General features: G+C 35.7%; 2 protein-coding genes across 3 annotated transcripts; one reads left to right on the top strand and one right to left on the bottom strand.

Moving 5' to 3' along the window:
* The first annotated feature begins 3,932 nt into the window (after positions 1-3,932).
* Positions 3,933-11,258, top strand: LOC133881603 (glycoprotein 3-alpha-L-fucosyltransferase A). Its single transcript, XM_062320557.1, has 7 exons — positions 3,933-4,719; positions 6,039-6,199; positions 7,295-7,536; positions 8,766-8,870; positions 9,766-9,922; positions 10,079-10,306; positions 10,668-11,258. Exons 1-7 carry the CDS (start codon positions 4,339-4,341, stop codon positions 10,921-10,923), a joined length of 1,530 nt encoding a protein of 509 aa, XP_062176541.1. The 5' UTR covers positions 3,933-4,338; the 3' UTR covers positions 10,924-11,258.
* Positions 11,259-13,112: 1,854 nt separating this feature from the next.
* LOC133881602 (probable receptor-like protein kinase At1g49730) lies at positions 13,113-20,617 on the bottom strand. Of its 2 annotated transcripts, XR_009902561.1 has the most exons (11): positions 20,370-20,617; positions 18,597-19,148; positions 15,994-16,281; positions 15,589-15,850; positions 15,457-15,509; positions 15,249-15,316; positions 15,033-15,122; positions 14,602-14,686; positions 13,807-14,518; positions 13,505-13,567; positions 13,113-13,410 (listed from the first exon to the last, which is right to left on the bottom strand). XR_009902561.1 is itself a non-coding variant. In XM_062320556.1 (9 exons), the coding sequence occupies exons 1-9, from the start codon at positions 20,584-20,586 to the stop codon at positions 13,980-13,982; spliced, it is 2,154 nt and encodes a 717-aa protein (XP_062176540.1). In that variant the 5' UTR covers positions 20,587-20,617; the 3' UTR covers positions 13,715-13,979. The 2 variants fall into 2 exon arrangements, 1 of the variants encoding a protein (XP_062176540.1); XM_062320556.1 differs by lacking the exons at positions 13,113-13,410; positions 13,505-13,567 and having other exon boundaries at positions 13,715-14,518.
* Between the last annotated feature and the right edge of the window lie 1,225 nt (positions 20,618-21,842).

Raw genomic sequence — 21,842 nt, 5'->3', positions numbered from 1 at the left:
GTTCGGACAAGACAATTGAGTGTCCGAACGAGCTAACCTGAGAGTTGATGTGCAACTTCACACACGCGTGTCTAGACAGGCCACTTATGCGACCAGACACGTCTGGGTACAAAAACTCGCTGACGCGTTTTAGGACCCATTTTCTCTCCTCTTAAACGATTTCTCTCCATTCTCTGTCCCCTAGGGTTTTCTATAAACCCTTGATCATTGAAGTTTGAGGCCTCAAAACTTGAATCAAACTCTGGAAATACGTTTATAAGCATAAAATCGTTGTTTTCACCGATTGTTTTGAGGTAAATATGAAATTTATTACTTTTCTTGCATTTGTGTAGATTTTGGTAGTTTGAGCTTAATCTCTCAATTTCCTTTAGGTATTGTGTATCTTGCGGTGTTCTAAACGATCTCTAAGTGTCGGGTTTCATTTTGGTAAAAAATAAAGGTAAGACCCAAAACCTTAGATTTTTACTAAGTGTTGTGAATTAGTGATTTGTGTGTCTAACCTTAAGATTATCCTATGGGTTAATGTTATTGGTTAATGGTTGTCAATTGGAACCCGATAAATCCTATGGTTTTCCATGGGTTGCTTGCTCTTGAGAAAATCAATAACCTAAGTGGGATTAAAGTTAGAAATATGTTGGGTTGATTTTAATGTGTCATTGCAATGTAATACGTAGTAGTGCATTGCAAAGCTTATGTCGGGAAATTCATTCATAAGTCGTTATTCAAGTAGCCAATGTGAGTATTTAACTTATTGAGAAAAGATACTAAATTTTATGATTTTATAATGAACAAAATGCTATATTTGCTAAAATCGAACCGATGATATTTTGCGATCAAATATGCTTTGAGAATGCTTTCAATACCTTGAGTTATGTTGAAGTATGCTTTGATGTTGTTTCATGAGTTTCAAATTATGCTTGTGAGATTGGAAAATAAGATATGTTTTATGAGTTTTATGATGTGTTAAGGATTTCATGTTATGTTTTATGAATTATGAAAGTGAAATGTTGTTGAACAATGCATGAACATGAAAGCAAAAGTATAGTAATTTTATAGCATGAAGCATGAGCATGAACATGAATGAGAAAAGTGCATAAGAGATTAAAGTATTGGGACGAGTACCCATCATTACACTAAGGGTCAAGTCTTTAGGGCGAGCCCTCTACGCTGTTAACCTAATGATGATGTTATAAATGACGAATCCTCGAAATGAGTGAGATGCGAGCTCTCACTACTTAGGGACAAGTCCCTTATGGTGATAAGTATGTATGTGAAATAAGCCGTCAGGATAAGTCCCAGAGTGATAAGAAAGTAAGAATGTAAAAGACGTATATGATGATGTTTTAAGTTATGTGTTGAGTGGGTTTTAATGCTAGATGTATCAATATGCCTATGAGTTTGAATAGAACAGAACATATGTATATAAATACAGCTATACTGCATATGATGGTTTTCATGTGATGTTATGCTTAGATGTATTTGTATACTTGTATTTCCCAAAGGTTTAGAAAGCTTGTATATGAGTATAGCTTAGATATGATGTCATTTGTTCACTACTTAAGATGTATTCATATCTTGTATTTCTCAAAGGTTTGAAAAGCTTGTATATGAGTATAGTTGAGTCATATCATATATATGTATAGTATGTAATATATGAGTTTATATGTATGTGCTTTCAAGCGGGAAATTAAAACATATATATATAATCACAGCTACGTAGTATAAGCTTATGAGATGTCTGTGTTTACCTTATCACCTACGACATATTTTAAGAAAAGAAATGGTTTACAAAGAGTAGCTGTTATTGTAAACGTTTGGTAAATGGACTAAATCTCGGCTCATTGCAAAACTTAACGAGTTTTATACTGTCGAATGATGAATTTGTGGACTCATATTTTCACTTATGCGGACGTGACTACTACCATGACCGTGTAGATGTTGATTCTTTGGTTGCAGGTACCGCAAATGTCGACGAGGACCCTGTGGCATTGTATTTAGGATACTACAACTAAGTCTCTTCGTAATAGTCGTATGTGGGTTAGACTATGGATAATCCATCTTATGTAAAGACATGTTATATATGGCTTGTGTCGCATATAACACATCTTTTGTATAACCATTCTCTTTATGTAAATATTATTTGATTGAGTTTTAAACAAATAGACAGTTAAATGGCTATGTTGTTGTAATTACTTTATATTTATGATAGAAGTTCCGCTGCTACAGGTTTATCTTTGATATATTATGCATATGTTATGAGATGTATTAGGTTGATGTTGGCTTATGACATGTCACTGTGATGATTCCGTTTTATATATCTATATAAAATGGGTTGTCACATTTTCTCCCCATTCCTATATAACTGAGTTTCAAATTCACCATTGATTTTGTGGGACCCAATGCGGGTCACATAAATCCCCATTGAGTCCCATAAATTCAATAGTAAATTTGAAAATGAGATGCGTAAAAAATATATTTATATTTCTCTTATGAAAAAGTCTTGAAAGAGAGAGACATAGGCACTAAGCAAGATGTTTGTTGTTTGCTTTACGTTTGATTTACCAAAAAGCTTTATTTGACATCAATTTTTCCTCTCTTTTTTTTTTTTTTTTTTTTAAACAACAATATTGATAACTAAATTATAAAAACACTCAAAATTACTTTCACAGTTATGTTAAATCAATACACTTTTTCAGATAAAAAACAAAAATATCATCTAAAAAGCATTACCAAATGGAGCTCAACTAAGAACAACTTTCATCCACTCCAAAAAATTAGACTACTTCTATACGTTCTCTCTCTCCACTGGCAAAATCCATAGTCTCCCCCTAACAACTCTCACATGATACAATCTTAACCCATCATTAACCACCTTAAATAATCATGAATAAGATATAGTCTTAGGCATTAATAAATAAGCTTACTTTCGGAGTAATTTAGTGAGTTTACGGCATTATTATATTACCCTTTACCAAACTACTAAAAGATGTTGAGGATGCATTAAGGTATACATGTAATGCAGTAAAGCTAATTGTGCAATAAATACACGTGTCGCAATACTATTAGGTGGACATGACATCTCCTAAAAAAAAAAAGAGTAATCATTCACTACCACCTAAATATATAACTTTTTACCACCTTGTCTATGTGGCAAGGTGGTCCCTCACCTTAATTTATTTTTAAAAAATAAAAAAACTCAAAAAGTAGTGGGGGACCACCTTGCCACATAGGCAAGGTGGTGAAAAGTTGTATATTTAGGTGGCATTGAATCATTATTAAAAAAAAAATGATGCGAAGTGGGGTAAAATGAGTGATTTGTTAGGACATATCCGACTAGCAATTTGAACAATACATTGTAAGATAGTTTATATAAAATCTACTTATCTAAATAAATTTTAGGAAAGATTTTACTTAACTCTTCTGAATTGCCGCTACTTTTGTAATTACATTCCTAAATTTAAAAAACTCTCAATTTAATTTATCTATTTTTTATTTTTTTTTTCAATTTCATCAATTTATTAAGATTTTTCGTTAACTCCTATCAAAATTTTTAAAATACCCCTATTTTTTTTTAAAAAAAAAAAATATAAAAATTTCAAAGATTCAATAATGATATTTTTACAAATTTTGTTAAATCATTACCAAAGACTAAATCTTTGTAATTTTTTTTTTCACAAAAAAAATTATGAACATTTTAAAAATTGACACGTCTTTATAGGGTATTTTGTAAAATCTTAACGGACAATGAAATTGAAAAAAAAATAAAAAAGATTGATATACTGAATTAAGAGTTTTTAAAATTTAAAAAGATAATTACAAAATTTGATGAAAATTAAGAAGAATTAAGTCGAATTTGACCTAAATTTTTGGTTATTTGATCACCTTCTCGAGTCTCGACCAAGTCTTGGTGTCTAAATTGCCGGACATCGTTATTGATTTGTCAAAAGGGAAATTTACCTAATTGACAGGAAACTTTTGATCCGATAAAACTCTTCACCTAATCGGGCCAAGCACCTGAGGAGGCTGAGGTGAAACCAAAGGCTGATTCTTCACGCACGCTCGGTGCCTTTTCTACGTCATGTCTGAGTTGAATATTCAAAAGCCGCAACAGTATTTCTCCGTGGACTTTGAACAAGAAAAATTGCTGCCTCACCATCAAGTCTTGCTTGTGTAGAGAGGAACATCTTCATTTTTCTTTTACAGAGCTCCCAACAACCACACTTCGAGCGAAAGCTCTAATTTTCCTGAGTTTTTCTCTTCCGTTTTCTCTTCCACTTTCTTGTGAAAGAGAGAAGGAAAATCACACCCAAAAGAGTACAGAGAGGGGGTTTTGATTTGATGGGTGTTTTGTCAAATCTAAGGGGGTCAAAAACGGGGGCGGCGACGACGGCCCAAGAGAGCTTGCCCATGTCTAATGGGTTTTCGTCGACGCCCAAGAAGAAGTGGTCCAATCTGATGCCTCTACTGGTGGCCGTTGTGGTCGTGGCAGAGATCATCTTACTGGGTCGGCTCGACATGGCCAAGAACGCCGCGCTGGTCGATTCTTGGGCCGACTTGTTCTACCGGTCGCCGCCGCAGGACGATTTACCGTTGGAGTCGTTGGCTAGCGATCGGGTTTCGGAACCGGAGAGTTGCGAGGAGTGGTTGGAAAGAGAGGACGCTGTGGTTTATTCTAGGGACTTTGGAAAAGATCCCATCTTGGTTTCTGGTGCTGAAAAGGTTTAAGTATTTCTGCCATTCTTTGTTCTTGCGTAGTTTTTGTTTCACAGCTAATTGATTTTGATGGGAAAATTTATTGGGTTGTTGTTATATAGTTGTATTTTTGGCGCATTATGATTTTTCACTGTGAATTTGAAAATGGGCAGCGATGGAAACCTGAAATTTGTTATCAGTTTAGCAAATTAATATTTTGACTGCTAATTCGAATATGGATTAGTAGGAGGTTTGAAATTTATGCTACCGTAATTGTGGAATGTGAATGCTAATTCAAGCTATTTATTATTCACATGCAGAAGGACATAATGTTTGAGAATGACACTTGAGTCACCATCCTTTTTTTTTTTTTGATAACGAGTGACCATCCTAGTATTGATTATCTTGCATAGAAATGGTAGCTAAATGTGGTAGAGTGTGGTTGTGGGCTCATCATTTTACTTCGTCCAGCAGCTATTTGTAACTGTTAATAATTCGGTTCTGAAGTTATGGTATCAAATATTAATTGTTGAAAGATCCGCTCATAAAACATTTTTGAAGATTGGCTTACTTGGTAATTATTTCCTCAACTCCCTTGTTCAATTCCTTGTGTACTAAAATAGTGACAGTGAAGAGTTAAACATCTGCGCAATTGATTACAGATTTACGGATGACGTCATTCGAATTATTTAAAAAATGTAGGATAGACCTAGGATTATTTTGCATTTGTTCTGTGTATGAAATGATATGAAGCTCCCTTTTTTAGGCCATAGACAGATAATCTAAAAGCTTAGAAAAAGAGAAAGAAAAAGAAAAAGACAGATAATCTAAAAGCTTAGGAAAAGAAAAGAAAAAGACAGAATCTAAAAGGCAAAAAAAAAGTTTGTGCTCTTTGACCGGACCTTTCTCCTTTTCTTAGCTTCTAACAGATTTCATAACTTATTAAATCATCACATAATCTTGTGCTTATTTTATTTTTTTCTTCGTGATTACGCAACATGTGAAGATTAAGAATAAAATATGAACAAAATTGGGAAAATTTTGAGAGTAGGACAGATTGTAACTAATTGCATAATTTAAGGTATTGATTGTCACATATAAAGTTTAGGAGGAAATTGCAAATGATTGTATGGTTTAAGGTGGAAAAGTGCAATTTACCCTTTAGTTTATTATTCCCGTCAATTTGTGAGATTATCCTTCTAGCTCTGGAGGCTTTTTTGAGTTGATTTTTTAGGGAAATTTGACAAGGATCTTTGAAAAGTAACTTAATTCATTTTTTTAAAGTAATGTAGTTTGCTTATGTGGTGATGTATATTCTTAATTTCTTTGTGTTCACTTCTACATAGGAGTGGAATTCTTGTTCTGTTGGGTGTCAGTTTGGATTTAATCCCAGCAAGGCTCCTGATGCTGCATTTGGTTTAGCTCAAACAGCTGGAACAGCTTGTGTTCACCGATCAATGGAATCATCTCAGTACTACTCAGAGAATAATATTGCTTTGGCACGACGGTGGGTAAGCACAATCTTATACAGCTTCATTGCATTATGGAAAACTATATGTTTTCCTTCACTTTAAGAACAAATGAAAATACATTTCCAATTGAGTTCGAAGTTTTTAAGAGCCTTGCTTTTGCTTCTTTTGTGGGAATAAATTATGTACTAGTCTGCTCTGTTCATTAATAACTCGACTAGGAGAACACCAGCTTAGCACCATTGAAGGTCCGATTATTCCTTTCTATCCGATTGATATTTTTCTGGACAAAAACATCTTGCAATGCGATGGAAATACCATAACTATTTTTAAATTCACAGTCAACTTTGCAAAGCATTGGGAAAGACCTATTCTTGACAATAAATTTGGTCAAATAAAAGATAAAATGGGTATGTTCAACAACTGTATGCAGTGCCTAATTCACTTCTACTTGACCCCAAGGGGTTGGCTCAAGTGATAAGGACATTGATCTTTGTGGTAGTCCTATGAGGTCTACTAAGGTTCTAATTCCCCTGGGTGCAAACAATTCCTCGCTAGAATAATTACCCGATCCGTGTGGAGGGGGCGCCTTAGATGGGTCTAAGGTTTACCTGACAAGGGTGGGTACACAAAGTGGCCTTTGCCTTATAAGGGTTCCTCGTTAATCGTCATAAAAAAAAAAAAAAATAAATAAAATAAAAAAAAAAAAAATCAACTTCTACTCACAAATCCCACACAATACTAGTTAACAATATGTCAAATGCGAATCCCATTCAACACTTCAGAATGGTATAAAGTGCAATATGTTTGAAGCTGTTGAGTTGCTGAGACATGTTAAATGCAGTTGGGGAAAGGGAAAAGGATAATGTGGTTGTGCCCACAAACCATTTAGAGCAATCCTTCTGTGGTGCACATTATTATATTATTCTACTAGGGACCACCCAACACTGTAAGAACTAGAACCCTAATGGAACATACTATCTGCATTTAGGCAGACGACTAAAATAACCTTCTAGGATCCTTCCTCAACCACATTTCTTGCTGTTTTCTGCAGATTAGTCAAATTTGAATCTTCTTTTTTTCACTGCCATAAAATTGTTGGTAAAACTAATATTCTCTTTTTGTTGTATTAGGAGGGGATATAATATTGTGATGACAACTAGTCTTTCATCAGACGTTCCTGTTGGATATTTTTCCTGGGCTGAGTATGACATCATGGCACCAGTGCAGCCAAAGACAGAGAATGCCCTTGCTGCTGCTTTCATTTCAAACTGTGGTGCTCGCAATTTCCGATTGCAAGCTCTTGAAGCACTTGAAAAGACTAAAATCAAGATAGATTCTTATGGTGGTTGCCATAGAAATCGCGATGGAAGAGGTGCACATTTCAAATATTTTTGACAATTTTTGAACATTATGTTTGAACTAACTTCTTTTCCTCTGTTAAGTAAATCTAAAGTTCAGAGCATTCTCTTAATTACAATTTTTTCCTGCAGTCCAGCTCACCAAGTATTTGCGTTTGAAACCAATTTCATGTCTTTTACCTTGTAGATGATAGTTCTTGTTATGTCCAAATATAATATGTAATACTTTTTTCATTGGTGATCTTCTTGATGTATTATTCCAAATCCTGAGGCTCCATCAGCTTACTGCACTGCTCATAATTATGGAGACAACTCGGTTTGAGAGCAGTGCAATCTCTCTAAATTTTGATTCTGGCTTAAATATATCTCGAGGTTTCTACATGTCTTTAAATTTGGAATTGTTCCATAACACGTGGTGGATCAGAACTAGACATCTTTGTATAGTTTAATACATACATATAAATATTTATCTAACATGTATGATCTTGGAGCATCACATGAAGAATTCTTTGCAAGAGTTTGGGTCGTGGAGTGCTAAAGTTCCATGAGAACTTCAAGTGCATTTGATGTAGTAAATGTTCACATCAATTTACCTCTAGAAATTCATTTACAGCCCGCTGGAGTATGTTTGATGTAAAGTATGAACTTTGAGTAATCATAGTTGTGAGTTTAATAATTAAAGGTTAGTTTTTTACAAGTAGAAAAGATAGATCTTAGACAATGCAGTTGCCGGGGTCTTATGTAGGTTGATGAGATGGATTTGCCTTCTTAGATTATTATGTTTCTGTGTTAGGACACACTTTGTGATTATTTACAACCACTCAGAACAACTGATCTTGTTGATATTGGAAGCAAGTATTGCAAGCAAATTGGGGAATGACTACTTGAAATGCTTACTTTTTTTAAAAAAAAAAGAAAAAAAAAATTGATCTCAGGTTAACTCTGTTCTGTACAGATAATCTCTTCAGGGTTCACTAAGGCTGCTGAATCTACGTCCTTAGTGAACTGTGCATATATTAGTTGTTCTCAAATGAAAATATGCATGTACACAAAAGGACAGAACATAGATCAATGTGTTTTTTAAGGTTTGCAACAACTTCAAAATTAACATGTCTGATGTTTCCTTTATAATGTTTCTTATGTTTTATGGTGGCTTCCTGATAATCTGAAAACAACTAATATTTTGTTCTAGCTAACAATTTTATCCATAATTTTACTTTAAATTTATATATGTTTTTTGCAGTGGACAAAGTAGAAACTCTGAAACGCTATAAATTTAGTTTGGCTTTTGAGAATTCCAATGAGGAGGATTATGTCACTGAAAAATTCTTCCAGTCTCTTGTTGCTGGTATGAAATCTACTTGTCTCTCTCTCAAATCCTATTTATAATATAGCTGTATATCCCAAATTGCCTTTGTGGCATCATTATATTTTAATGTGTTTGATAAATACTTCAGTCCATTCTTCCCAGCTCCCCGTCCCCACTTTTTCCTATTGTTGGTTTGCTCCTACTTGTGATTAGGTTGAACTTCAATTCCATTCTTCCTCAATCTTCTGTGTCGAAGTTATACAATTTGGGATCAATCAGGAAGGTTTATTAAAAAACTTGAGAAATTGTGTTAGCAATATATTTAAAAAATTTGGGCCTTGTTTGGCAAACTTTTACAAAACACTTTTTGGTTTTTTAAACATTGTAGAACACTTTTCAGACCATAATTATCCAAACGAGTTTATCAAATGTGGCCCTCACCACTAACACTTTTTTCAAAAAAAATAAAACACTTTTTTTAGAAAATTTTCCCCACCTTCATATAAGAATGTTTTGAGGAATGAAAACAGAGGTGGAGGCCACCCCCTTCACCAGAGGTGGGTCTCCTCCCCAACTCCGGTGTCCCCCCCCTCTACCAATGCAAAGGGTGGCAAGGTTGGAACATTCTTGCCATCTTCTATGGTGGTGGAGATCCACCCCTGCTCTTATAGGTGGAGTGGTTTGGTGACCCACCCTTGGAGGCGAGGCTGGTGGGTCTTCCACCGTTGTCCACACACGCTGGGAGGTGGACATTAACAGTTATAGAATTATTCTCAGTACATAGAATTCCCAATATTTGTAAATAATTTGTGAATATTATTGATACATATGGAAAAAGTGAGTTACAGATGCTTAAAAAAAATCTATATACTGACTAAGCAATATTGCAATTTTCACGGTGCTGATATTGGAAATTGGTACTAATTATCCATAGGTTCTGTCCCTGTGGTGGTTGGTGCTCCGAATATTCTAGATTTTGCTCCTTCTCCTAGTTCACTTCTACATATCAGGGAGATTGGAGATGTTGAGTCAGTTGCCAAGACCATGAAACACCTTGCAGAAAATCCCGAGGCTTACAATCAGTCATTGAGGTAAAATTCAATTTTACTTGCAATTCAGTCTGTTCAATATTGATGATACTTTTAATTTCTTTTCTAGCGAGTATATGCCGGGGACTTATTTCTTATGTTTTTCTAATTGGTGTCCTCGTTAAGGATTTTGTTAACGATAAGATGTCTGTTGATTAGGTGGAAGTATGAGGGCCCGTCTGATTCTTTCAAAGCGCTTGTGGATATGGCAGCAGTACACTCATCATGCCGCCTTTGCATTCACCTTGCAACAATGATTCGAGAGAAAGAAGAAAAGAGCCCAGGGTTCAAGAAACGCCCCTGCAAGTGCACCAGAGGCTCAGAAACTGTGTATCATCTTTATGTAAGAGAAAGGGGGAGGTTTGAGATGGAGTCCATTTTTCTAAGGTAACCTCATTGCATTTCATTACTGATGTTCCTTTTTTATTTTTCATAATATAGTATGGAATCAAATAACTTTTTTACTGGCAAAATCTTTAACCTTTTTTCCTTTATGGGGATAAAAAACACAATAATTGAATTGCTTGGATGACTATGGTCACACTTGTTTGAACTGATAGAGGAAAAATATAGTTGCTTGGCCCTTTTTTTTTTTATAGCTTTTTTCTGCTCTAGCAAGATGCATGTACTTCAGGCATGGGACAACATGGTTCTAAATAACAATTTCATCTCCATGCAACGACCAAATTTTCCCATGTCTTTCTGTTTCTGAGGGATGAAAACACTCGCTTTGGACTTTGATGGGCAGGTCTGGGAATGTAACTCTGGAGGCCTTGGAGTCTGCGGTGCTCTCAAAGTTTAACTCGCTGAAACACGTACCGATTTGGAAGGCGGAAAGACCTGAAAGCATCAGAGGGGGGGATGAACTAAAAATTCATAGAATATATCCTGCCGGCATGACACAGAGGCAAGCTTTGTATACCTTTAGATTCGAAGGGAATGCTGATTTTAGAAGCCATGTAGAAAGCAATCCTTGTGCAAAGTTTGAAGCCATATTTGTGTAGATTGAACTTCGCTTTCTCTCAGCTTCAAGCTTGGATTGGCTGATTTCAGCAGAAAATGCTGAAATCTTTGCAGGGTCCAGGTGCTTTCATTCGAGCATATTGTTTTCATCCTATGCTTCATCATCTTTGTACATGTTCCATTAACTGATGAATGCAAGATTCTAGGGAGTAAAATTATTAGAGTATGTGCTCACGGAGGGTAAGCCCCTTGAAGCAGGTGGATCTCCTTAACACATTGAAAATATTCTGAGTTCTTATTTAAACTCTTTGGTGGAGCAATTATGCTTTATCATGAGCATCCTTCATAGAACCTAGATCTTGGAGTTTACCCCAAATTTTGCAATCTGAGACTTGAATGAAATTTTATTAGCGTATTTGAAACTGTGGCTCTTCCAACTTTTTGTAAAAGTCCAATAAACAGCTATAAGAGTTAATTGTCACCTACAAATGTCGTTCTCTATTGTCCTTATTGTAATCAAGGCAAGAGTATTCATTGACAAATTGAAATTTTTTGGTTAATGCAATGCTTGGAGAATAGAGAACGACATTTGGTTGTAATCGAGCCGAGCCAAGTAGTGTTTGTTTAAGCTTGGTTGTTCAATTTTTTATTTTTTTCTCGAAAATGAGCCGAGTTCGAGCTTCTTACCAAGTTAGATACTCTGTAAGCTTAAAATTTAATTTATTTTTTAATGAGATCGAACTTGTTCACAAGCCACTCAATTATCCTATTTATTCTATATATAAAATAAATGTCATGATTTTCTTTTCTGATAAATTGTACTAATTATTAGTTATTTAATTATTGTTAAGATTTATTATTTTAGTAATTAGATTAATTAATTCGAATCCTAAACAATCTAATCTCAATTTATATTTTTCTCATAGTATGTATATACATTTATTACGCACATAGATACATATACATAAACCCACTCATATACATACATATACACATTTAATATTTATTACATTACAAAGGAAATTCATAGTTATTTTTTAAAACATTTAATATGTTTTCATTACCAAGTTAAAAAATAATATTATAAAAAGGGAAAAATATAAAAAAGGCCCCTGAACTAACAACCGATTTTAAAATAGCCTACTGAATTTCTAAATGTGCTAAAGTGACCCATCAAACTACCAAAATGTGCCAAAAATATCATTTTTATCGAAATTTTCCTATAATACCATTGCCACGTGTTATATATTCAATTAAAAAAAATCAAAATTTAAAAAACTAAATTTAGAAATCAAGGAAAAATTTTAAAAAATAAAATAAAAGAACCAAAAAAAGAATGAAAAATATGAAGGGGTGGCTTTGGGCAATGGGGGTGGCGGTTGGCCAGCCCCAAATGGCAAAATGTGGGTGGTTGAAATCACCTCCTAGGGACTTGCGCCACCTCCATTTGGCTTAGATGTGGTTTTTGCCAATAAGCGGGATCCCTTATTTAAGTGTGCTGCTAGCTACCCAATATATATTTTGAGGGGGTATCGATCTAGGGGTAGTCGAACCACCCTAAAGCCCATGGGGATGGTTAGGCCACCCCAAGAGGTTAGTTTTTATTTTTCTTTTTGACTGTTTGAAGGTTCAGGACGTATTCTTGAAAAAAGAGAGAAAAATTTCATCGAGAAAAAGAGGCATTAAAAAACCGAAGGTAAAGGAGACGTTCCCCTTGTACGGAGATGAAAACTCCAAATTTCTTATTTTTAGATATGAAAGCCCTAATCTAGCCTATCTATCATTGCTTTCCTTCTTCCTAGTGATATCCTTGGTATGAGGGAGCGGAAGCTTCAAGGCTTCCATTTATTGCCTCTTCGCTTGTGACAATATCACGCATTACGTGATCGATGACCCCTAAGGGTTATGGGGGTGGTTCGACCACCCCTATTGGCAAAAATGGGGGTGGCGGCCCAAAGGGGTGGCTCGAGCCACCCCTTCATATTTTTTATTTTTTTAAAATTTTAAAATTTTATTATTTGTTAATGGAATACATAACACGTGGCAAGAGTATTATAAGAATATTTCGACAAAATTGGCCATTTTAGCACACTTTAGTAGTTTAATGAGTTACTTTAGCACACTTGAAAATTCAGGAGGCTATTTTAAAATTGGCCATTAGTTTAGAGTGCCTTTTTTTTTTTTTTTTAATATATATTTTTCCCTTAAAAAAATAATAAAAATGAAGTTATACAAGTTGATATGAGTTCGGCTTGTTTAATAAAAGAACATAAATTTTGGTTCAAGTTCTATTTATTTAATATCCCGAGCCAAGCTAATTTGAGCCGAACTCGAGCAACTCTATTCGTTTACAGCCCTACCCGAAGCCAAACCGATTATCTTGTACACGGGTTGTCAGGAAAGATTCAGCCCAGGCTGCAAGCCAATCTCAAACTCTGATCCTTTACGTAGATTTCTAACGTAACAGAAACTGTTTTTGAGTTTCATTTGTGTGCTTCTACTTCCTCAAGGTTCAACCACTGTCCCCTCTGTTTAGTTTTTCAAGCCAATTCAGTGAATCTTTAAATTATGAGAGAAGGAAAGAAAGAAATTCAACAACAAATATTTGGATTCTGTAGTTACCTTAATTACAAACAAGGAAACCAAATCTCTCTGAACATCCAAGTTATGAACATGTTCTCTAAACTGCAAGAATATGGGAAATTCAATGATAACTGCATCAATTTAAAACAATATTACAGATACCAAGGCAATTCTTTCAGTCAAAATTGGCATAATGATTTGATCTTGATGACGAAATCTTTACAATTTCATACAGTATACAATCAGTAATAAAACAGAAAGTGATACTTTCATTTCTCCCAAAATTTCAACAAACATAAAACAAAAACATGTGTGACTGCTCTTAAAATTTCCATTTTTACCTTTTAACCAAAGCCAGAAATTATCTTGATGTCTTCGACATGCCTCCGGGAGATGAAAACTTTTTACTTGGTGAGGATGGAAAACCAAGCATACATGCAACCTAATTCAAGCCCTCCAAACCAATGCTTTCAACAATGACTCAGTCCATGTCCTACCCACCAAATGATTGGCATCAAAGAGAAAGTATATTGGGCGGAGACTGTGGAGAGCCAGTTTCAAGTAAAAAGCTCCTACTACAATATGACCTAGATGTACTTGAGGAAGAAGCAAGATATCTTCCATCTCCATTGTGAAAGATTGCATCATGCCTATGCATTTTCCCTTTGCTTGTCCTTCCTCTCCCTCCAATTCCTTCATAATCTTCATCTGCCAATGCGTCTAAAAGGCTGTTTTGCATTGGGTCAGAACTCTCATATAGAAGCCTAAGAACCTGCTTAATCGAAGGCCGAGCTCGGCCTTCTCTCTGGGTACACCATCTCACAATAGAGACTACTGTTTGAAGTTGGTCAAAGTCACAAAAATCCCTGATACTAGGATCCACGAGCTCAGGTAGCCTTGATTCCATGTAAATTTGGGACCATTCCACTAGATGCTTGTTGTCTTGTATTGCTCGTCTTGCAGTCACTATCTCCAACAGTAGCACGCCATAGCTGTAAACATCGCTTTTCTTAGTGAGTTCTTGTGAGACAACATATTCAGGATCCATATAACCTGGAAGCCATCCAACATTTAGATCTCTTTAGCACAAAAAATAGATAATTCATGTTCAAGCGGTCATATGGCTATTCCCTGACCTGGAGTCCCCCGGATAACAGTATTTACTGGTTCAAAACAAATAGAACCATCTTTTGAAGCATGTGCAAGGCCAAAATCTGCAATCTGGAAAACAAGACAGCAACGTTTGTACACGTTATTCCAAAGCTTTTGACATGGTGCTTGGATGTGTATGTTTTTGTTTTAGGATGCAGAATTCCAACAAAAAGAAAAAGAAATGAAGGAAGTACGGATGCATTACTCCAGAAAAGAAAACTCTTTTTGAGTTATTTTGACACAAACATGTGCCCTCTTCCTGAAAGTAGTCTAGTTAAAAAAGAGAGAATTGAGAGATATAGAAGTGCAGAACACTCCTGAACTCTATTTAGATGAATGTCATCTCTTTCGCAACACTAATTAAGGATTCAGAATTATGTACAAAAGCTACATGTGCATCCAACATATACACTACCTTAGCCACGAAGTTCTCGTCCAGTAAAATGTTGCTGGACTTAATATCTCTGTGGCACAGAGGAGGATTACAATAGAAATGGAGGTACTCCTGCATGTAAGAACAGCAAATAATAAAAAGCAATTCTGTAAGATATTAATTTAGCTTTAAGTAGATCTGAAAATTAACAAAAGCTAAGCAACCAGCCAAAGAGAGGAGCATAATTCTGTAGATTACCAGAGCATTAGCCACGTCTATCGCAATCTGCATTCTAGTCTGCCAACTGAGAGGAGTTCTGCCAGGAGCTGCACAAACATGAGATCAAATTCATTAAGATACACAAGCATCAACTAAGGGGGCTTTAGAAACAGTTGTTAATGAGGGAGGGAGGGCTGGGCCAAGGGGGGGTGGGGAAGAAAAGAAATTGAAGAAGCGAGAAGCATACCATGAAGATGATCCTTTAAGCTTCCATTTGCCATATACTCATACATGAGAAACCTGCCACGAAGCAAACAAAAATATTTAGTGTTGCCAATACATGAGGGGCAGCACTCAAGTGGGTGCATGGACGAACTACCTCTCATGTTTTGCAATGCAAAAGCCCCTTAGAGAAACAAGGTGCCGATGATGCAGTCTAGCAAGAAGCTCAATCTCTCTGCAGAAATCATCCTCCCCCTGCTCTGAAATTCTGTTCATACGTTTTACTGCTGCCACTAAGCCATCACTAAATTGAGCCTTGTACACTGTCCCAAATCCTCCTTGCCCAATGACAGTGTTGAAACTGTCAGTTGCCTTCTTTATCTCCTTATAGGTGAATTTTCGGAACATAGATGAAGGACCTACACTTAACCCCGAATCCCAGAAAAGACACCCCCCAACCCCGCCACCCCACCCCCCAAAAGAGAAAAAAAGATAAATAATAGGATGTTGATATATGGGAATGTCAAGAGAGGACGTAACCATAAAAGATCCGGGGCCATACCTTCCTGAAATTTTCGCATAGGCCGAGGAGGAAAAGCTTTTGAAGATGTCTTATCCATATTTTCAGAATCCTCCAGCTCTCTGCTTTTCCTACGAATAAGAAATACCAAGACTACCAGCATCATAACAGCAACTGCTGTAACAGCAATCCCGACACCTGGAATCAATTTCAGGCGATAGGGATGGTGATTTTTATTTGAGGGTATACCCAACATTAGTTGTTTTGGGCTCTCAGCAACCAATGGACTTGGAGAAGCCTCAGGCCGCAAAGATGGGGCCGGCTCTGAAACTGGGATCAGATTGGCAACAAATGATCATCAGCGATAAAATCACCACCATAAGGAACCCCCCACCCCAAAAAATAAAAATAAAAAATAAATAAATAAATAAATAAAAAAATTAGAAAAGCTACAAAAATGTATGAAACTTAGCGAAATGATAGTTAGATGAGGCAACAGATCTTTTCGTTATTTTATTCTCTTTTTATTCTTGAGTAGAACTGGCTTTTGTTAAGTACTTAATGAAAAGTATGTCCAAAGTAAACTACTCAATTCAGTCTCTGCTTGTTCACCAGAGTTATTTGTGTGAAAAAGAGCTCTAACTTTTAACCAATTGGGGGCTAAAGAATTGTATTGATACCAGTCAAATATAAAAAACTGTTTAGATTTAAGAGTAAACTGCCTAATTTTAAACATGGTAGAGTGACGCTTTTGCTATCCACCACAGTAAAAATAACAAAAGATCTCATTACCATTTATTCCCACAGATCGAGTCCTACTACTAAATTCTTGTAAGCCACATGATGAATCCCCTTAGAATTAAGCCAAAATAAATCACTTTCTTTTAAATAGCATTACCACTGTCCTTCCTAAGGGGAGGTTTAGTTACACAGATTTCCTGACCCTAGAAATAGACTCCGTTAATAGCTTTTGTGAGTTTATGGAAATTCCTACAGGAAAAAAACAAAGAAGTAAACATATAAGCCAACACACCCATATCAACCAAAAGTATATCCCCTCTCCATCCCCCCCCCTCAAAACACCCACCAAATAACAAGCCTCTTTTCCACTTGCGACAAAGGAATTCAATGACTGCATATTGAAAACTTTGGATCTAAGCCCATTCAGAAAAGGAAAACTGCTTTGTTACTTTGCACGACATGACTGCAGATCAATGGAAGTATAAAATTACTGATAATCATATCAAACCTTAACTGACTCCTTTAATTCAATAACAGCCTCAAAAACAGATGACCTAGGAAACTCAAAAGGCATGACAATTGCCTTCATTATATAAGAGGTGTAAAAAATGCCAAGACAACCTCATCCATCTAGTAGCAGATGGATGAGGTTCCTTTTATATACTTCCAGTGTGCTTAGAAGCGCCTTACGCTTTCAATAAGACTAAATTTACTTATAAAAAAAAAAAAAAGTAGCAACTAGACCACCACCTTGAAAGATTAGGGTACACCGCAATCCAAGAAAGTAATTTGAAAAGGTGAATATGAAGTTGATGGCCCTCCAAAGCAAAACAGATACATCCATAGAAATTTTTTTCATCCTAAAACATATAGTCATCACTTCTTCATCCTAGAAATTTTTGTCCACAGGAAAAAGGCCCTTCTATGTCCATCCCCATCTCGTCCTTTTAATAATATCCAGTTATCTTCCTCTCTTATAACATTTTTACAATAAAACTGCTTTCTAGAGTTCAAATTTTAGGGTCAAATTTGTTTTGAAAAAAAAAAAAACTATATATATATATATATTACAGTGCCAAAGAGGAGCCTCACTGGACCAACACTCAAAACAAAACTGTACACAGAATCCTTCAACCACATATTCAAGTGAGAAAAGAGTCAGCTTTAATCTAAACTACAAAAATTATAGGTGAGAAATCTTATAAGCATCCCTCACAAGAGCTTCCCAACTCAAAAGATCAGAAGCTAGCATGACTTGCTCATCACTGGATATTATGATGAAACCGGATCTATTTGTTGAGAAATCTATCAAGGAATTTCTTTCAACAAAGCAAACAAATTGGCTCCATCAACAACAATATCCTCCTCGCCCCTCAAAAATAGAAAAAAAAAAAAAAAAAAAAAAAAAAAAAAAAAAAAAACACCCTACCTGTCCCTAGGACAGATATCACAAACAACAGAGCTCTTTCTCCAACCCCTCCTTTCTAGAATATATATTAGCAATGACATAGCAAATGGATGTACGACCTGATCATATCTCATCAAGAAGGACCCACTATACTTGAACACGTATGGAGTCACTATAACCATGTTTACCATTATACTACTACCTATAAGTAAAAGTTTGACATTCCTGAAGGTGAAAACATAAAAATAAAGAAAATAATGCAGATGATAGATAGGTTCTAATGGACATTTCAGTACATTATTTCAATTTCAAAAGCAGAAATGCCAAATCCCTATGATAAGATGAGGCATACAAGATAGGAAGTATATAAGGAACAGGAAAGCTTGCACCATCAACACCAGCTGTTATTTCTCAACACACACAAACACCCACATACTAAAAATCCATTATTGCTCAAGATTAATGGTTTAGACTTAGTTGACTTAAGTATTCATACCCGGAAGTGGGCTGATCCCTTGAACTCCAAAGAAACAGCTAGCAGTTTCGAGAGATGAATTGCCATCAACTTGGCTTGCAATTGCAACAAAAGTTGCATCGCGGCACGTACTCAGTGTCATATTATCTTCAGTTCCTATCTGATGATGAAGGTATGTGATGCTAGCATTTAAACATTTCCTGCAATTACTATCCTCTGAAAGTGGCATTTTGCAATTTGCAGTGACATCCACAAATGTTGGAGACTCCAGCATCTGGGTGACAGTTGTCCGACCTTCACACTCATAATTAACTAGAACTTTTGTTCCAAACCCACAAAACACCGTTGCATTTGGTGTAACTCCATACAGTTCCAAGGTTTTTGATATGGAATGCAGGCAGATTTCAGACGTATTTGCAGCAACCCCTAGGTTGCCTGTGGCATTTGCATAGCGAGCAATAGAAACTGCAACAAAAGCATTAATGTAGCGGCAACACTTTCCTCTGTCATCTTTTGTGGAGCAGATTGAGGCGACCATGGTGAAATTAGATCCGCTCAGATCTAAGGGGCAATCTGCAAAAAATAGTGAAGGTAATTATCAAGCATGAGATGTTCTCTGACTTACAAGTCATCATCTGCAACATGCACAATTGATTATCTATTCAAAAATGCGGGAAATTTCTCATAAAAAAAAGTTGGTAAAACATCAATCTGATTCACATAACTTCCTCACAAAGTGAACTTAAAAGTTATATTCTATAGTCCCTAGGCGAAGTTGTATGGCTAGATAACATGTAAAATCCTTTTTTCTTTTTTGCACCACAAGGGGTAGCAAAATAGGCCAGGATCATGCCTCATAAGGTAGAGGCCATTGGTTTGACTCTATCCCTTCCCCTCCCCCTTGGGGCCAGTCTATTATCCAAAAAAATAGCCTAATTGTTTTTGTCATGCTGCCGTAATGCCCAACATTCATGTGTTGGACCCAACACCCATGTTGCAGTCTCGTTCTTTTCCTTTCTTGTTTTTTTTTTGCTGCAATGACAGAGTTGATGCCCGATATCCATGTCCAAAACAATACCATAAAATTCGACTCATCATAAAAAAATCATTAAGCATGATCTTCAGAAAATAATGACCCAGTAGTATGAAGTATGACGTATCTAATATCAATTCAGGAGCTCCCAACCACTATTTCAAACAAGTTCATGAATATGAAATCTCAAAAAAAATCCAAACATAATAAGACCCAATACAAGCCAAAAACAATAACAAAACGATTTTTTTCCATTTCATTCACAAAAAAGCACAAGCAAAATTCACGCAAACCGCAAGAACCCAGCTGCATGGTCATCACCTACACTGCAAATTCGTGAGACAAGCCCGAAAATGACAGCATTGAAATGCCCATTAAGGTAAAACCAGAAACAAACACAATTTTAGAAATTACAATGACTCAAAATTAACACATAACGCAAACAATACCCAGTTCCACATAAACAACCATATACAATGTAACACTAAAATCTCAGAACAAGGATAGAAACCCAAATAGACGAATAACTCAAATTATCAGTCAAAACCCATTTTCAGAACCACCATTTTAACCAAAACAGGCCAAACCTCCCCCCATAACAGCAAATAAACGAGAACGAAACAGAGAAACAAATAAACGTAGCTTCCTTAAGTAATACTCCTAACAAAGAGCAAGAACGAAAAGGAAGAAAAAAGAAGAAGCTAATAAACCAAGAGTAAAGGCGAAGCTTGGAAACAAGGAAAGAATCAAATAGAACTAACCCGCCATTATTACAGGGAGCTGCATTCCAAGAAACGCCAGCAAACCCAGCAAAAAGGGCGTCGCGAACATTCCCATGACCGAGACGAAGAAGTAAAGTTGCCCCCACAGAGACAGAGAGCGATAGAGAGAGAAAGAGAGTGTGTGAAGACAATGAGAGTGGGTTTTGACTGTTCGTGGAAAAATGCCCCACACACTCACTCTCAGTCTTTTCTCCATCCCTCAAGTTCTCAAACTGATTCCCAATTGGCTAATTTAATGCACAATTTGCACATTAAAAGCACTGTGGGGTTCGTTGGATTGAAGCATATCTTTGTTCCCTTTTTTGTTTTATTTTTTTTTAGCACATTTATAATCTAATATTATGGAGAAAAATAATCTTTTGAAAATTTTAAGGTGTCATATGTTGTTAAGATTTATTTCATCTGGACACTTTATAAGTCATGATGTTCCCTTCTTTCTAAAAGCGTCTTTTGAGAGTGTCAATAGGTCCGTAAATTTTTGACATAATATCAGAGTCACAGATTTCTTACGATAATCATGATAAGACTGTTCCTTCCGTTATTGTCTACATGTTTGGCTATTAATTACCACATATAAGGAGGCATGTTAAAGTCTCACATTACTATGATTTCTTTCATCTAAGCATTTTATTCACATCACTAAGATTTTTTTTACCTGAACACTTTATAAGTCATGATATTTCTCTCCTCTCTCAAAACGTCTTTTAAGTCTAGATGGTTCATGGACTTTATATGTATATATATATATATATATATATATATATATATATATATATATATATATATATATATTTGTCTTTCTCGTTTGTTTTGCTCGAGTGAAAATGCATGATAATCAACGAAACTCCCTTCTTATAAAGATGATGGTTCCAATCCTAATGTGCCTACTCTGATTTGGCAGCATGTGAGAAATTGCAAAGAATGGAGTAGGGGTTGAGTGTAGCTTGGGACCCACGACTGTTGATTAGCGTGAGGAGACAGCAAAGCCCAAGTTTTATTTTTTATTATTATTTTTATTTATTTTTAGCTTAAAAGAGAGAATCGGCATGTCTGATCTGTATCGGCACGGGTCATTGGAAGTATGGAACAATGTAAATAATAATCTTTAATGGATTAATTTAATGCATTGATTTTATATCATAAAGTAATGCTAGAAATCGTGAATACATATCTCTAATAATTTTATTGTAAGAATTATTAATAATTTAGACTGTGAATATGAGAGTGTATTTATAAGACTTAACTGTTTAAACAAGACCTATTTGAGCAAGTAGACCCCATAAAATTTTTTACATTTGTTGTCTGGATTGCTAGCAATCTGGACAATAAATTGGTGGAGATCACAATTCATAAACTACACTTTTATCACACTACTATCCAACCATGCCGACATGGCAGTTTCAATCGGCCCATAGGTTTTCTTTTTTACTCTTTATCTCAATAAATGGACTA

This window comes from Alnus glutinosa, chromosome 11 (assembly GCF_958979055.1).
Source record: "Alnus glutinosa chromosome 11, dhAlnGlut1.1, whole genome shotgun sequence".
NCBI classification, from domain to species: domain Eukaryota; kingdom Viridiplantae; phylum Streptophyta; class Magnoliopsida; order Fagales; family Betulaceae; genus Alnus; species Alnus glutinosa.
Note: the sequence above shows the minus strand (reverse complement) of the source record. Positions and strands in the feature narration are given on the sequence as shown.

Bases quoted from the DNA above. Each gene is read 5' to 3' on its own strand.
- LOC133881603 (XM_062320557.1), top strand. From the start codon at position 4,339: ATGGGTGTTTTGTCAAATCTAAGGGGGTCAAAAACGGGGGCGGCGACG. The intron at 4,720-6,038 runs GTTTAAGTATTT...ACTTCTACATAG, and splicing joins TGGTTTCTGGTGCTGAAAAG to GAGTGGAATTCTTGTTCTGT. The intron at 6,200-7,294 runs GTGGGTAAGCAC...TTGTTGTATTAG, and splicing joins AATATTGCTTTGGCACGACG to GAGGGGATATAATATTGTGA.
- LOC133881602 (XM_062320556.1), bottom strand. From the start codon at position 20,586: ATGGAGAAAAGACTGAGAGTGAGTGTGTGGGGCATTTTTCCACGAACA. The intron at 15,510-15,588 runs GTAGTTCGTCCA...GCTTCGTGGCAG, and splicing joins TGCATTGCAAAACATGAGAG to GTTTCTCATGTATGAGTATA. The intron at 15,123-15,248 runs GTAATCTACAGA...TCTTACATGCAG, and splicing joins TAGACGTGGCTAATGCTCTG to GAGTACCTCCATTTCTATTG.